Below are 15,915 nucleotides of genomic sequence, written 5' to 3' on the forward strand. Positions count from 1 at the left end.
TGGGTAAGAATTTAGCTATAATGAGTGTTTATGAGCTGTCAGGAGCTCGGAGATGAGGACTATACATGGCACCGTCAGAGCAGCTCATTGATGGATTCAGTGTAAAGAAGAAAGAAGTGGTTGGCAGATACGCTGAAAGTGGAGGCTATAGAACAAAAAGTATTGAAAGTTTTGTTCAAAATGAGTACAATTCTAAAATTAAATGCCCTGGAAGGATTTTCTAGCCTTTAAAATATTTGAGTCTTCTCTCTGTCTTAACCCCTTAAGGACACAGCCATATTTCACCTTAAGGACCAGGCCATTTTTTGTAAATCTGACCAGTGTCACGTTAAGTGGTGATAACTTTAAAACACTTTGATTTATCCAGGCCATTCTGAGACTGTTTTTTCATCACATAATGTACTTCTTGACACTGGTAAAATGAAGTAAAAAAAAAATCATTTTTATTTATAAAAATAAAAATAAAAATTACCAAAAATTTGTAAAAAATTGCAAATTTCCAAGTTTCAATTTCTCTACTTCTATAATACATAGTAATACCTCCAAAAATAGTTATTACTTTACATTCCCCATATGTCTACTTCAGGTTTGGATCATTTTGGGAATGATATTTTATTTTTTGGGGATGTTAGAAGTTTAGAAGCAAAACTTGAAATTTTTCTGAAATTTTCCAGAAACCCAATTTTTAGAGACCAGTTCAGGTCTGAAGTCACTTTGTGAGGCTTATATGATAGAAACCACCTAAAAATGCTGTGCTATTCAAAACTGATTTTACAAATGTCGTTAACACTTTAGGTGTTCCACAAGAGTTAATGGCAAATAGAGATAAAATTTCAGAATTTAGATTTTTGGGCAAATATTTATTGCCCCGATTCTGTAGTTTGCAGAAACACCCCATATGTGGCCGTAAACTACTGTACAGTAGGGCGTAGAGGGAAAGGTGCACTGTATGGTTTTTGGAAGGCAGATTTTGCTGGACTGGTTTATTTACACCATGTCCCATTTGAAGCCCCCTGATGCACCCCTAGAGTAGAAACTCCATAAAAGTGACCCCATCTAAGAAACGACACCCCTCAAGGTATTCAAAACTGATTTTACAAACTGTGTTAACCCTTTAGGTGTTACACAAGAGTTATTGGCAAATGGGGATGAAATTTGCGAATTTCATTTTTTTCCCAAATTTTCCATTTTAACCACTAACAAAGCAAGGGTTTACAGCCAAACAAGACTGTATCTTTATTGCCCTGACTCTGCCGTTTACAGAAACACCCCATATGTCGTCGTACACTACTGTACGGCCACACGGCGGGGCATAGAGGGAAAAGGAGCGCAGTGTGGTTTTTGGAGGGCTGATTTTTATGGACCGGTTTATTTACACCGTGTCCTGTTTCAACCCCTCTGATGCACCCCTGGAGTATAAACTCCCTAAAAGTGACCTCATTTTGGAAACTACGGGATAAGGTGGCGGTTTTGTTGGGACTATTTTTAGGGTACATATGATTTTTGGTTGCTCTATATTACATTTTTGTGAGGTAAGGTTACAAAAAATTGAAATTCTCAAATTTCATCTCCATTTGCCATTAACTGTTGAGGAACACCTAAAGGGTTAATAAAGTTTGTAAAATCAGTTTTGAATACCTTGAGGGGTGTAGTTTCTTAGATGGGGTCACTTTTATGGAGTTTCTACTCTAGGGGTGCATCAGGGGGGCTTCAAAAGGGACATGGTGTCAATAAAAAAAGGCCATCAAAATCAGCCTTCCAGAAACCATGTCGGTCCTTTCCTTTTGCGCCCTGCCTTTTAGTGATACAGCAGTTTGCGACCACAAATGTGGTGTTTCTGTACACTGCAGTATCAGGGTAATAAATATTAAGTTTTGTTTGGTTGTTAACCCTTGCTTTGTTACCGGAAAAAACTTATTGAAATTGAAAAGTGCCAAAAATAGCCGTTTTTTTTTTGACCGTGTTAATCTGGGGGGTTAGGTCACGGGGTATTTTCAATAGAGGAGATTCTTACGGAGGCGGCAATACCTAATATGTCTACTGTTTTACAATTATTTAGGTTTTAGACTATATTATGCTTTTTGATACAAATTTTTTTTTTGTATCTCGGAAGTCTAAGGCCTCTTTCACACGGGCGAGTATTCCGTGCGGATGCGATGCGCGAGTTGAACGCATTGCACCCGCACTGAATACCGACCCATTCATTTCTATGGGGCTGTGCACATGAGCGGTGATTTTCACGCATCACTTGTGCGTTGAGTGAAAATCGCAGCATGCTCTATATTGTGCGATTTTCACGCGACGCAGGCCCCATAGAAGCGAATGGGGTGCGTGAAAATCATGTAGCATCCGCAAGCATGTGCGGATGCTGTGCGATTTTCACGCACGGTTGCTAGGAGACGATCGGGATGGAGACCCGATCATTATTATTTTCCCTTATAACATGGTCATAAGGGAAAATAATAGCATTCTGACTACAGAGTGCATAGTAAAATAGCGCTGGAGGGGTTAAAAAAAAATAAATAAAAATTATTTAACTCACCTTAGTCCACTTGTTCGCGTAGCCGGCATCTCCTTCTGTCTCCTTTGCTGAACAGGACCTGGGGTGTGCATTAATTACATGAACAGGACCTGTGATAACGTCACTCCGGTCATCACATGTTCCATCACATGATCCGTCACTATGGTAAAAGAAAACTAGTACGAGCCCCAGAGCTGCTCGTACTAGTGTGGGCCACATGGTGCCTAACATGGCGGTCCCCTTGCTCCGCCACCTTGGGGGCTCATCATCTCATCACTAGATGATTAGGAGGACGCGGATGACAACAGGAAAGTGGGGTCATCCTCGTCATCACTGGGACTCTCGGACTCGGAGGCAAGCTGGGCGTATGCCTCCTCAGCCGAGAACATCCGGTGGGCCATAGGGGAGTGTGTGTCTGCGCGTGTATGTGCGTGTGTGTAAATCTTTATTTGGTGTGCGTGTGGGCACGGGTGTTTGCGGACTTATCCCTAAAACTAACAGAATAATAAAAAAGACTAACTAAAAAAAAAATAGCAAAAAAAGTTAATTTTTTTTTAACAGTGGCCGGACGCTAAGAGTGCCGGCCACAGTCAGCGTACACACACAAAAAAAAAAAAAAAAAATGCCTGCGCCCCCAAAAAGTTGTGGTGGGGGGGGGCAGGGGGGCAAGCAGCAGCACCCCTGGGGGGTCTAGGGTCACACAGCTGTGCTGTGGACCCCAGAAGACACCCTTAATTAGGGTGATGCAATCAAACTTTTTTTTCCCTTTTATATCCCTGCCTAACCCAACCTTTCCCTAGTCTTTCCCTAATTACCTGGCTGATCAGATGGGGGTGCTGGGGCACAGATAGGGTCCTGGGGGCAAGGATGGGTGCTGGGGCACAGATGGGGAGATGCTGGCTCAGATTCACATGTGGAGGAGGAGAGGAGCGCTTCTATGATTTGAATCTCCCGCCGGCCCGCCCACCTACCAATCAGAGGCGATCCTGAGAGGTGATGTCACCATCACCTCTCAGGATTGCAGGTTGGTGATTGGTGGTGTATTATCACACCACCGATCACCATCCTGTTCCGGGTTATCGGGTCCTCAGAGACCCGAATAACCCGGAAACGCAGCAAACCGCAGGTCTGAATTGACCTGCGGTTTGCTGCGATCGCCGACATGGGGGGGGGACAGGACCCCCCCGGCGCATCTAGCCAAGGTGCCTGTTCAATGATTTGAGCAGGCACCGGGTTCCGATCACCGCACCCCGGGCGGCGGTGATCGGAACTATACATGACGTACCGGTACATCATGTGTCCTTAAGAGGTTAAAGGGGATGTCCAGCATATATTTTTTCCCCTAAAAGCTGGAAGTGTTTTAAAGCAATGAAATAACAAATGTTCCACCGTTTAAGTCACCGCTGGCTCAGCACAATAGCCGCTCTCGTCCCCTATGGTCTCCACTTACTTCTGAGTGGCACTGCCAACCTTTAGAAAAAAGGGGTTGTCCCATGAAAAATATTCTAGTTTTCAAACCAGCACCTGGATCTGAATACTTTTGTAATTGCTTGTAATTAAATATTTTGTATAGCCAGTGAGTTATTCAAGAAAATGTATCTGTATATACCTCCACCTTCTTTTTTCTTATTCTTTGTCCTGCTCACTGCAATGGCCGCACATGCTCAGTTTCATCCTTCAACTGCCTCCTGAGCTGATAGGGAGAGCATGGACACGCCCCCTGAGCTGTGATAGGGAGAGCTGAGACACGCACCCTGAGCTGCAGCAGAAAAGACACTCCCCCTGAGCTGTCGGCTTAATATAAATCTAACAGAGCAATAAATGTGGAGATCTCTAGATCCATGTGAGGTACAGGGCTGGTTCTAGCTTTGTTAGAAAGAGGTCTCAGGTTTTTTACAATAATCATGGGATAACCCTTTTAAAGTGAATCTTTACCTTCATCATGTAATTTAAAAGGCCCAATTTCTGTGTGGATTAATTTTTTTTATGTATCTATACCGGCTCTCATTGATGACATCGAGCCGAGCTAAATAATATTTTTCCTATGGAGCATTGCACATAAGACTCCAGACCTCAGCGTACCCCATAGAACTGGCAAGAGACAAGAACCCCCCTCAGCCATCCACAAATGTGTATCTAGTTTGGCCAATAACCATGGTGATATTTTAAGGCTCTGTTTATGGATTGGACATGAACTTACAGAGAAGATACCTTCAGTGCCTTGCAAAAGTATTCACCCCGCTTGACTTTTTTTCGTATTTTGTTACATTACAGAATTAAGTTCAAAGTTTTGTTAATCTGAATTTGATGTGATGGATTAGAACACAATAGTCTAAGTTGGTAAAGTGAAATGAGAAAAATATATAAATAAAACTATTGTTTAGAAATAGAAAACTGAAAATTGGCCTGTGCGTATGTATTCACCCCGTTTGTTAGTAAGCCCATAAAAAGCTCTGGTGCAACCAATTACCTTCAGAAGTCACGTAATTAGTGAAATGATGTCACCTGTGTGCAATCTAAGTGTCACATGATCTGTCATTACATATACACACCTTTTTTGAAAGGCCCCAGAGGCTGCAACACCTAAGCAAGAGGCATCACTAACCAAAACACTGCCATAAAGACCAAGGAACTCTCCAAACAAGTAAGGGACAATGTTGTTGAGAAGTAGAAGTGAGGGTCTATCAAATCTATCATAACCAAATGGAAAGAACGTGGCACAACAGCAAACCTGCCAAGAGACGGTCGCCCACCAAACCTCACGGACTGGGCAAGGAAGGCATTAATCAGAGAGGCAGCACAGAGACCTAAGGTCACCCTGGAGGAGCTGCAGAGTTCCACAGCAGAGACTAGAGTATCTGTACATAGGACGACAATAAGCTGTACGCTCCACAGAGTTGGGCTTTATGGCAGAGTGGCCAGAAGAAAGCCATTACTTTCAGCTACAAACAATAAGGCAAGTTGTGAGTTTGCAAAAAGGCATATGGGAGACTCCCAAAATGTATGGAGGAAGGTGCTCTGGTCTGACGAGACTGAAATTGAACTTTTGGGCCATCAAAAAAAACGCTATGTCTGGCGCAAACCCAACACATCACATCACCCAAAGGACACCATCCCCACAGTGAGACATGGTGGTGGCAGCATCATGCTGTGGGGATGGGACTGGGAAACTGGTCAGAGTGGAGGGTAAGATGGATGGTGCTAAATACAGGGATATTCTTGAGCAAAACCTGTCCCACTCTGTGCTGATTTGAATCTAGGACGGAGGTTCACCTTCCAGCAGGACAATGACCCCAAACACACTGCTAATGCAACACTTGAGTGGTTTAAGGGGAAACATGTAAATGTGTTGAAATTGGCCTAGTCACAGCCTAATAGAAAATCTGTGGTCAGACTTGCTGTTCACAAGCGCAAACATCCAACTTGAAGGAGCTGGAGCAGTTTTGCAAGGAGTAATGGTCAAAAATCCCAGTGGTGAGATGTGGCAAGCTCAGAGACTTATCCAAAGCGACTTGGAGCTGTGACCGCCGCAAAATGTTGCTCTACAAAGTATTGACTTTAGGGGGGTGAATAGTTATGCACATTGACTTTTTCTGTTATTTTGTCCTATTTGTTGTTTGGTTCACGATATATAAAAAAAAAAAAAAACATCTTCAAAGTTGTGGGCATGTTCTGTAAATTAAATGATGCAAATCCTCAAACAATCCATGTTAATTCCAGGTTGTGAGGCACCAAAATACGAAAAAAAGGAGGGTGAATACTTTTGCAAGGGACTGTATGGTTGGCACTAGAGTTTTTTCTTCGAGGAAAGCTAATTTGCACATTTTTTATAAGGAGCTCTGCCTTTTATGGGGTCATCCTTGTTTGTGGACTTCTTAAAACTTTTAACCCCAATGTGTTTCATCTGTTGAAAAAGTATGCACACCTGCGCCGCACCTCTTCTGTTCCCCCTCCTGTAAACGATGGATGTGGTCACGTCAGCTTACCAAGCACAGCGCCGTGCATTGTATTGTGGCTGTGCTTGGTATTGCAGCTCAGCCCCATTCACTTGAATGAAATTGAGCTGCGCCTAGACCATGTGTCCGATGAACACGACATCACTGGCCTAGGAAGAGGCCTAAACGCCATGGCCTCTCTGTACAGCTGATTGATAGGGGTCCCAGGAGTCAGACCCATACCGATTTCATTCTGATGACCTATTCTGAAGATAGGGCATCAATATGTAAATCCTGGAAAACCCCTTTAAATTCAGGTATTTTAAGTTACTTTGAAGGTTTGTGTGCCAATGAGACAAGCAGAGTACATTGACGTATGAAAGACATAGTAATATCTGTCAGCCTACTTACTGATGGTTTTTAGATAGCAAAAGACTTATGCTAATCAGTGTTAAAATGATCTGGAAAATAAGTGAAAAAAATATATCTGTGAAGAATAAATCAAGGCAACTGGACGTACTGTAGATTTCTTGAAAACGTTTCACTCGTTCTTCCAACGAGCTTTCTCAATTCTGAGTGATTGTACAAAAATTCTGGGAATAAATATGTAACTGAATCCACATCTGGTAATTATACCCAGCATAGTGAAAAAAGCACCAACAAATGTCATAAAAGTTATAAAAAGACTAGATATTTTTGATGTTGACGACACACCAAGATCATTACAAATCCTGATTTTGAGTGATAGGGCACAATTATGACAGTTTCCTAATGATTGTGGAGTTCAGCTGATTCGCTTTGTATCATAGTAAGAGATTACACTGGAGGAAATGATTGTTGAGGTGTCACATATGTCCTAATGACGACCAAGGTTCACTATGAACTCAGCGACCCCGGGCCCGGCCATGACGCCGCCCGGTGATGGTGGCTAGAATTCAACCACAAATGTGCGGTTATACAAACTACAGACGTACGGTCAAAAGAACACTTCCCTGGAAGAGTTTACACAGTGCACTCCCTTATCTAGCAGTGGGATCAATAATCCAGCATCTGTAAGGCGATTCGCATCACTGAGAAAAATCATCTGCACTCACAAGTTCCTGTTCTGAGTACTTACTGGTGATTTAAAGGGGTAATCCACCTTAAAGGGGTTATGCCATGATTGATTTAAAAAATGAAAATCGGACATCATATAGAACATGACAATCTGTTTATAACAAAGCTAGAACCAGCCCTGTACCTCACATGGATCCAGAGATCTCCTCACTCACTGCTCCAATTGTTCTTCTTGACCACGGGTGTCAAACACAAGGCCCGCGGGCCGAATCCGGCCCGCCAGACCTCGTCATGTGGCCCGCGTAGCCGCCGCCGGCCGCCAGCCTTCACCTTTTATTATCACTTCCTGCAGGCGGCCCCTGCAGGAAGTGATAATAAATCGCATAAGGAGCGCTGTGTATTACCGGTACTTACAACTACAAGCGCTCGAAGAGAGGAGGGAGGAGGCAGGCTGGGAGGATGGGCGCTGGCAGTGTGAGTCATACGTCACGCGCCTGCGCCGCCCACTTTATGAATGAAGCAGGCGGCGTGGGCGCATGACGTATGACTCACGCTGCCAGCGCCCATCCTCCCAGCCTGCCTCCTCCCTCCTCTCTTCGAGCGCTTGTAGTTGTAAGTACCGGTAACACACAGCGCTCATTATGCGATTATGTACATAACAATTAACTATTAGAGATACGATTATACAGTGAGCGGGGCCCGTGTAGTAGAATAGTCACTGCACGGGCCCCGCTGTCATTATAAAAGCAGATGCCGGCCCCTAGCCCTGTATTGAGGGTCATTCACTACTACAGGGACACTTATGGAGGGGATCTGTGGATGACACATAGCATAAGATGCTATATATGTGTCACCCACAGATCCCCCATAACAGTGCGTCACCCACAGATCCCCCATAACAGTGCGTCACCCACAGATCCCCCATAACAGTGCGTCACCCACAGATCCCCCATAACAGTGCGTCACCCACAGATCCCCCATAACAGTGCGTCACCCACAGATCCCCCATAACAGTGCGTCACCCACAGATCCCCCATAACAGTGCGTCACCCACAGATCCCCCATAACAGTGCGTCACCCACAGATCCCCCATAACAGTGCGTCACCCACAGATCCCCCATAACAGTGCGTCACCCACAGATCCCCCATAACAGTGCGTCACCCACAGATCCCCCATAACAGTGCGTCACCCACAGATCCCCCATAACAGTGCGTCACCCACAGATCCCCCATAACAGTGCGTCACCCACAGATCCCCCATAACAGTGCGTCACCCACAGATCCCCCATAACAGTGCGTCACCCACAGATCCCCCATAACAGTGCCATCCACAGATCCCCCATAACAGTGCCATCCACAGATCCCCCATAACAGTGCCATCCACAGATCCCCCATAACAGTGCCACCCACAGACCACAATTAGTTCAAAACCCACCAAAAGCACACCTTTTGGTTCAAAATTTTTTTTTTCTTATTTTCCTCCTCAAAAACCTAGGTGCGTCTTATGGGCCGGTGCGTCTTATAGGGCGAAAAATACGGTAACCCTTACAGTTCTGGAATGTGTTGGATAACACTGACAGCATTATGTCAGTGTTATCCAACACATTCCAGAACTGTAAGGGTTACATAGCATCATAAATCAGTATAATGCTATGTGACCCCAGTCAGCGCTTGCAGGTCAAGCTTTCAGAGCTAGTTATTACTTACGTTATTACAAAAAACAGTAATAATTGAATGCAGTGACAATAATTTATGATAATAAAGAGTGGACACATAGTCCTACAGATACAACCGGCCCTTTGAGGGTGACCAAACTGCTGATGCGGCCCCCGATGAATTTGAGTTTGACACCCCTGTTCTAGACTTATTTCAAGCTGACAGCTCGGGGAGGGGGGTGTCCTTTCTGCTGTAGCTCTTTCCCGGCAACTGCCACAGCTTCTGACAGAACATACAGCTGATGGCAGTCGAAGATTTAAACAGAGCATGTGCGACCATCTCAGTCAGGTGGATGGAAAAAAATAAGTAAAAGAGCAAACAGCAGGTGGCGCTATACAGATACGTTTATTGAATAACTCACTGGTTATACAAAATTTTTAATTATATGCAATTACAAAAGAATTCAGTTCCAAGGGCTGGTTTAAAAAAAAAAAAAATTGGAGTATAGTTTTCATGGGACATCCCCTTTAAAGCATTTAACACCTACTGCATTTAACACCTACTGCATAGGTGATACCTGCTAGATCAATGCATATCCGACTCCTGGGATCCTCACTCCTCACCAGAACTAGAACCTAGTGCCTCTCCCACAGCCAGAACACTGAACCGTCGATATACACGTGCCCTGAACACAGAGTAACAGGGTGCATACTCGACCCCCGCTCCATAGAAACTTGTCCGAGATGGGTGGAAGTCCCGGACCAGGGGCTCCCACTCTGGCCCAGCAGTTAGACTCATATCTAACATTTACACTTATCCATACTTCACGTTGTAATAAGGCAACCACCGGTCTGTCAGAAGCAAGAGAGGACTCCACGTGGTTATTGCTAGGACTCATTTAAAGCTTCACACTTGGGTCACAGTAAGAGATTCGAGAGAAAAAAATATTTCTTCAGGAAGCAGCGCACTTGTCCAACGGCTGTACCTGGAATTACAAAGCAGTCTAATTGAAATTAAGAGAACTGAGCTGCAATACCAGATGCGGTCATTTGACAGAAGTGGCGCTCTTTCTGGTAGAAAAGTGCAGCAAGCCACTAAAAAGCCACAGAGGAGGATGGGAGTGGGAGTGGTAGTGGTAGGGTCTCTGGTTGTCCCAGTCAATCACAGTGGCTTCTCTCAGACCGTTGCCCCCTAAAACTGGTGCAGAGAAAGGAGAGGGCACCCTTTCTCCCCTCGGAGCACACCCCGATTCTGGGGCTCCTGCCTGATGGTATTTAGGCTGCTCTTGATGTTAGGTGTTTAGATTTATGCACGGCAGGACGTGTAGAGTGAAATGGCCGGCGTCTGGTGCAGGAGTCAGTAACCAGAATAAATGTCTCTCTCTACTGTAGTGCAAAATTAGAGTAGTAGTACATCCAATTATAGCACAGTTCCAACTGTACACGGTAAAATTCCTCCCAGATAATGATTTAAGCAAGGATGGGAGTTATGACCATTTTCCCTCTCTATCTGTCTCAAGTCTCCTCCTGCAGAATCCAAAGTGGACAATAGTACTGTTGTAATAATGGCTGTAATGTCCACTTTGGATACAGGGTTCTAGTGATACAACTGACCAGGTCGTGTCCAGGTATGAAGGATGTCTTAACAGTGTCCCTCACTGCAGTAAAGTCTTGGCAGCTTTAGATAGTAGTTTACCTTACTGACACCAATGCTCGGCCATGTAGAGCCCAAGTTCACTCTTTTGTGTTTCTCCTTCTGTAGATCATGTAGAGATCTGTTAGTCTCTGTAACTTTTTGAGTCTAAGAAGAAGGAGCATAGGCCACTGCTTCCTCCCTCTCTGAACTCCAGTCTGAACTGACTAACTGAGCTAGGGGCAGATCCTGGATCCTCACCCAACCTCCTACAAGGGCTGAGCCAGGATTGTTACCTGCAGCTGTGCCATCCATACATGGCTATGCTGGGTGCAATACATAACATCACAATACAGAACATAACAGCATATTACATTACAATCAATTTGCAGATGCCCCCTGCTCTGGGGGACTGCACAAGCACATCCTAATTTTCTAATTTCAGACAGTGGCTTATAGGGAATATAGTTATTAACTTAAAGGGGTTATCCCATCTTAGACAATGGGGGCATATCGCTAGGATATGCCCCCATTGTCTGATAGGTGCGGGTCCCACCTCTGGGACCCGCACCTACAACGAGAACGGAGCCGGGGAAAGTTGTGGCTGGAGGACCCCGGGTTTTCCAGGGTCCGTCCACCACCAGGCACAGCTCCCCGCCTCTCCCATTGAAGTGAACGGGAGCGCACCGCGCATGTGCGGCCAACGCTCCCATTCATTTCTATGGGGCCGACGGAAATAGCCGAGCCAGCGCTCTGCTATTTTCGGCGGTTCCATAGAAATGAACAGAGGGTGGCTGAGCATGCGCAGTGCGCCCTCCTCCACTTTCTCTGCTCCGTTCTCCTTGTAGGTGCGGGTCCCAGCGGTGGGACCCGCACCTATCAGACAATGGGGGCATATCCTAGCGATATGCCCCCATTGTCTAAGATGGGATAACCCCTTTAATCCCTGGTGCTAAAGCTGGCCAATACCAGGCATAGTTGTCATGCAGACAGGCGGAAATGGGGTCCCCTGTTTTAGTAATCAGTGGTCAGACACCCATCACCTACTCAGTGGCTGAAGTAACCCCTTAAGAAGACTGGCGGCACTTAAAGAGGTCCTGCCCACATTACGGACATCCTCTTTTTAGAAAATACTTGTATTGTTCATAAAATAAGAACTCTGAAACCTCTCTTCATAGTAGCATTGTGCTGTTTCTCTGTTGTTCCTCTAAGAAATCTATGAATACACTGACAACCAGGTGTCACCACTAGGGATAAGTGAACCCAAACTGCAAAGTTCGGGTTCGTACCGAACTTGGCGAGTTTCGGTAACTGGACCCAAACCCAGACTTTTTCACTGAAGTCCGGGTTCGGTGTTCTGGGGATAATATTATTTTTCCATTATAACATGGTTATATCGGAATATAATAGCATTCTTAAGACAGAATGCAAAACAATATGGCCATTTAGTGGTTAAAAAACTCACCTCATCCACTTGATCGCGCTGCAGCAGCTTCTTTTATCTTCACTGAACAAGATCTGCCAAAAGACCTGCGATGTGCGCGATGACTTCACCGCGCTCTCCCACATGGTGACGTCATCACGCATATTGCAGGTCCTTTGGCAGGTCCTGTTCAGTTAAGATAGAAGAAGTGGATGAGGCAAGTTGCTTTTTTGTTTTAACCCCTAAACGGCCATATTGTTTTGCATTCTGTCTTAAGAATGCTATTATGTTCCGATATAACCATGTTATAACGGAAATTAATAAAGTGAAGTTTGGGTCCCCATTGACCTCAATGGGGTTCGGGTCAAGTTTGGGTCCCGAACCTGAACTATGACCTGAAGTTTGGCCGAACCCAAACTTCCACGTGTTCGCTCATCCCTAGTTACCACTCCCTTTATTAAAAGGGTGTGTTTCTACACAGTCTGACAATGATCAAACAGAGCAGGGACACAGCCCTAACTGGTAACATCCAGTTGTCAATTGTTTCACAAATTTCTAAAAGGAATAGCAGAGGATCGGCACAAAGCATAGTTTTAATGGAGAATGCACATATTTACTAATCCAGACAAGCCATGAGAGGTGAAGGGTCCTCTTGAAATTGAGCTTTCATTGAGAACAGGGACTGGGTGCCCCCACTCTAAGGATCACGAGGGGTCACAGAAGTCTAACCAAAAGTTGGAACAGTGCAAGATAAACTTATAATAGAGTAGGTAATTTAAGTTCAAAGCAAACCAAATATATATGAAAATCAATCTGCACAACGAAAACATTTCTTTGCATATTTGCATTTTTAACATGCCCGGGGTCTCGTGTCTGGTTTGTTTGGTCAAAGTGAAATGAAACCTCATCTATAAATGTCAATGGAACAATGCTCCCAGTCACCAATTTATTACAGAGAATAGCAAATTATTAGATTCTGGGATCAATATCCTGCTAATGAGACAGACCTGATCGTACAGCATCAACCATGAGAGTTACCTGCTCCACATCCAGCTTCATGATGGCTTTCTGGAGATACCTGACGCCTCCATGGATGAGTTTGGTGCTTCTGCTACTGGTCCCAGAAGAAAAATCATCTCGTTCCACAAGTGCAGTTTTAAGTCCTGTTGTAGACAAGAATTACAATTCTCGGTCATAAAATATAATCTAAACAAAGGACACACCCATCTCTTCTGTGTCCGCGCTCCTCCTTATTCTATAGGCAGAACCGTAGAGTGACAATGCAGACCATCATGTCCTACAGTAGTTGTCTCCAACCTTAGTTCTCCAGCTGTTGTGAAAGGACGACTCCCAGCAAACCTGGACATCCACTGGGTGGGAGTTCATAACAGCTGAAAAGCCAAATCCTAGAGACCACGGTCCTACAGCCTTGGTGTTGCATCAGTTTGGGTCTGATGCAATGTAGCCATGGTGTGGTCAAAATACAAAAGGTCCACAGTATTTATTGTCAAGAGAACACAACCTAATGGTCCATCCATGATATCTTCGCTTTATGGCACCATAACATGGCTACCTATGCAGCAATTGTACAGACGGTAACAAATGAGGGTATCTATGAAGGCTACAATGTTAATTTGGCTAGGACTCCATAGTCAATTGAGTCACACAACTGTATGAAATGTTGAACTCTAGCATCATCCCCATCTACCCTTCATAGATGCCTGCACAAGTGCTGCAAGGGAAGCCAAGACCGATGAGGGCATCTATGAAGGGTAGATGGCGTTGTGGCGATAATGGCAGGGTTCAACATTTCATAGAGTTGTGTGACTCAATTCACCATGGAGTCCAAGCAGACTGTATCTGTATCTTTTTGTTGCTATATATATTTTTTTTGTCCCCCCCCCCCCCAAAAAAAATCTTTCTGATATGAAAATAAGCTGAAATGAGCCCAAGGGGCAGTACCCTTAATCATCAGAGCTGTCATTCTCATTCGAATCGAGGCCTTCTCCTTCCATCATGTACACCTCCCTGTGCTACTGACGTCAGAAATCTCATGCGGGTGCACTTTGTATTCCGGTTTCGAGATCCGGTAGAGGATCTCAAAACCGGAGCAACATGCTTCAGTTTGATTTAATACATCAGCATGCATCCTGTTTTGATGCAGTTGTATTAAATCAAAGTTGATCAAACCGGATCTGGCACTAAAAACAATGTAAGGCCTCTTTCACACTACTGTTTTTTTTTTCCGTTTTGCGGGCCGTTTGTTTCGTTCGGTATATGGAACCGTTCATTTCAATGGTTCCAAAAAAAAACTGAATGTACTCCGTATGCATTCCATTTTTGCATTTTCGTTTTAACCGTTCCGTTGAAAGATAGAACATGTCCTATTATTGCCCGCAAATCACGTTCCGTGGCTCTATTCAAGTCAATGGGACCGCAAAAAAACTTAACACATACGGAAATGCATCCGTATGTCTTCCGTATCCGTTCCGTTTTTGCGAAACCATCTATTGAAAATGTAATGCCCAGCCCAATTTTTTCTATGTAAATACTGTATACTGTATATGCCATACGGAAAAACGGAACGGAAACACAACGGAAACAAAAAAAATGGAACGGATCCGTGAAAAACGGACTGCAAAACATTGAAATAGCCATACGGTAGTGTGAAAGAGGCCTAAGTCAATGGGTGACGGATCAGTTTTCTTTTGCATCCAAAGAAACCGGATCCGTCACTCATCAACTTACATTGTTTTTAGGGCCGGATCTGGTTTGTTCTGCTTTGCAGAACGGACACAAAACTGCAGCTGTTTTAAGTCCGTTCACAAAACGGAACGGAGGACATCCTGTTTTGTCCCCATTGACAATGCATGGTGACAAAATGGAAGTGTTTTTCTCCGGATTTGAGAACCTCCGCCGTATCTCAAAACCAGAATACAAAGCACAGATGTGAAAGTAACCTTACCGATCTGTTTTCACCCTTCTGTGGCATTGGCGTCATCAACCCTTCTGGCGCCTAAGAGTTGATGATGCTAATGCTCACATAATAATGCCAAATGGCGTCTACCAGGTGCTCCTTGTGGACCATTGTGTAAGGTACAGGGTTGCCAACCAGAATTTCTCTTTTTTTCTGGACAACTTATCCCAAAATCATGGACAGCCAACACAGTCTGTAGCTCACTATACTGATAAAAAAAATTCTTGACGGTTGGCAACCTTGGTTCCATACCTCTAGTGACAGCGTCCAAAGCACATCCGCAGCCGGTGGCTCCTCCGCCAATGACCAGTACATCAAACTCCTTTGTGTTTTCTAATGTGAGAAGTTGAGCTTCCCTGGATGGCAGTTCATTCTGAGTGGAAGTTCTGATCAGCTCGGCCGCTTGGACATGGGTTAGATTTGCCTGGAAAATGTTTAAAAAACAACAACTTTAAAATTAAGGAATACATATATCTATGCAACACACAATAGACCCTCCTAACAGCTAAGTGATGACCATCTGTTCATAAAAGTCCCATCTATGGATCTATCCATCGTAACCTTCAAAGGGTTCCCTGCTTTGGACAATCCCTGCTTGCTAGATGGAACCACCAGCAATAATCTGTTATGTATGTGGAAAGCTGGCTGCAAGTGTTCAATTTTACTGCAGCGCCGCCACAGGAGACATTAAGCATTACACAGTGCCTGGTCAAAT

At 44.5% G+C, this 15,915-nt stretch overlaps 1 protein-coding gene across 2 annotated transcripts in view; it reads right to left on the reverse strand.

The window, feature by feature from the left end:
• GPD2 (glycerol-3-phosphate dehydrogenase 2) overlaps positions 1-15,915 on the reverse strand; it is a 268,599-nt gene that overhangs the window by 209,972 nt on the left and 42,712 nt on the right. For both annotated transcript variants that reach the window (XM_044304996.1, XM_044304997.1), the window contains exons 3-4: positions 15,453-15,624; positions 13,262-13,386 (exon numbers count right to left, since the gene is read on the reverse strand). In XM_044304996.1, coding sequence (XP_044160931.1) covers positions 13,262-13,386; positions 15,453-15,624 — 297 coding nt within the window. The remainder of the gene's footprint in view (positions 1-13,261; positions 13,387-15,452; positions 15,625-15,915) is intronic.

Source organism: Bufo gargarizans, chromosome 8 (assembly GCF_014858855.1).
Source record: "Bufo gargarizans isolate SCDJY-AF-19 chromosome 8, ASM1485885v1, whole genome shotgun sequence".
Taxonomy (NCBI): Eukaryota; Metazoa; Chordata; class Amphibia; order Anura; family Bufonidae; genus Bufo; species Bufo gargarizans.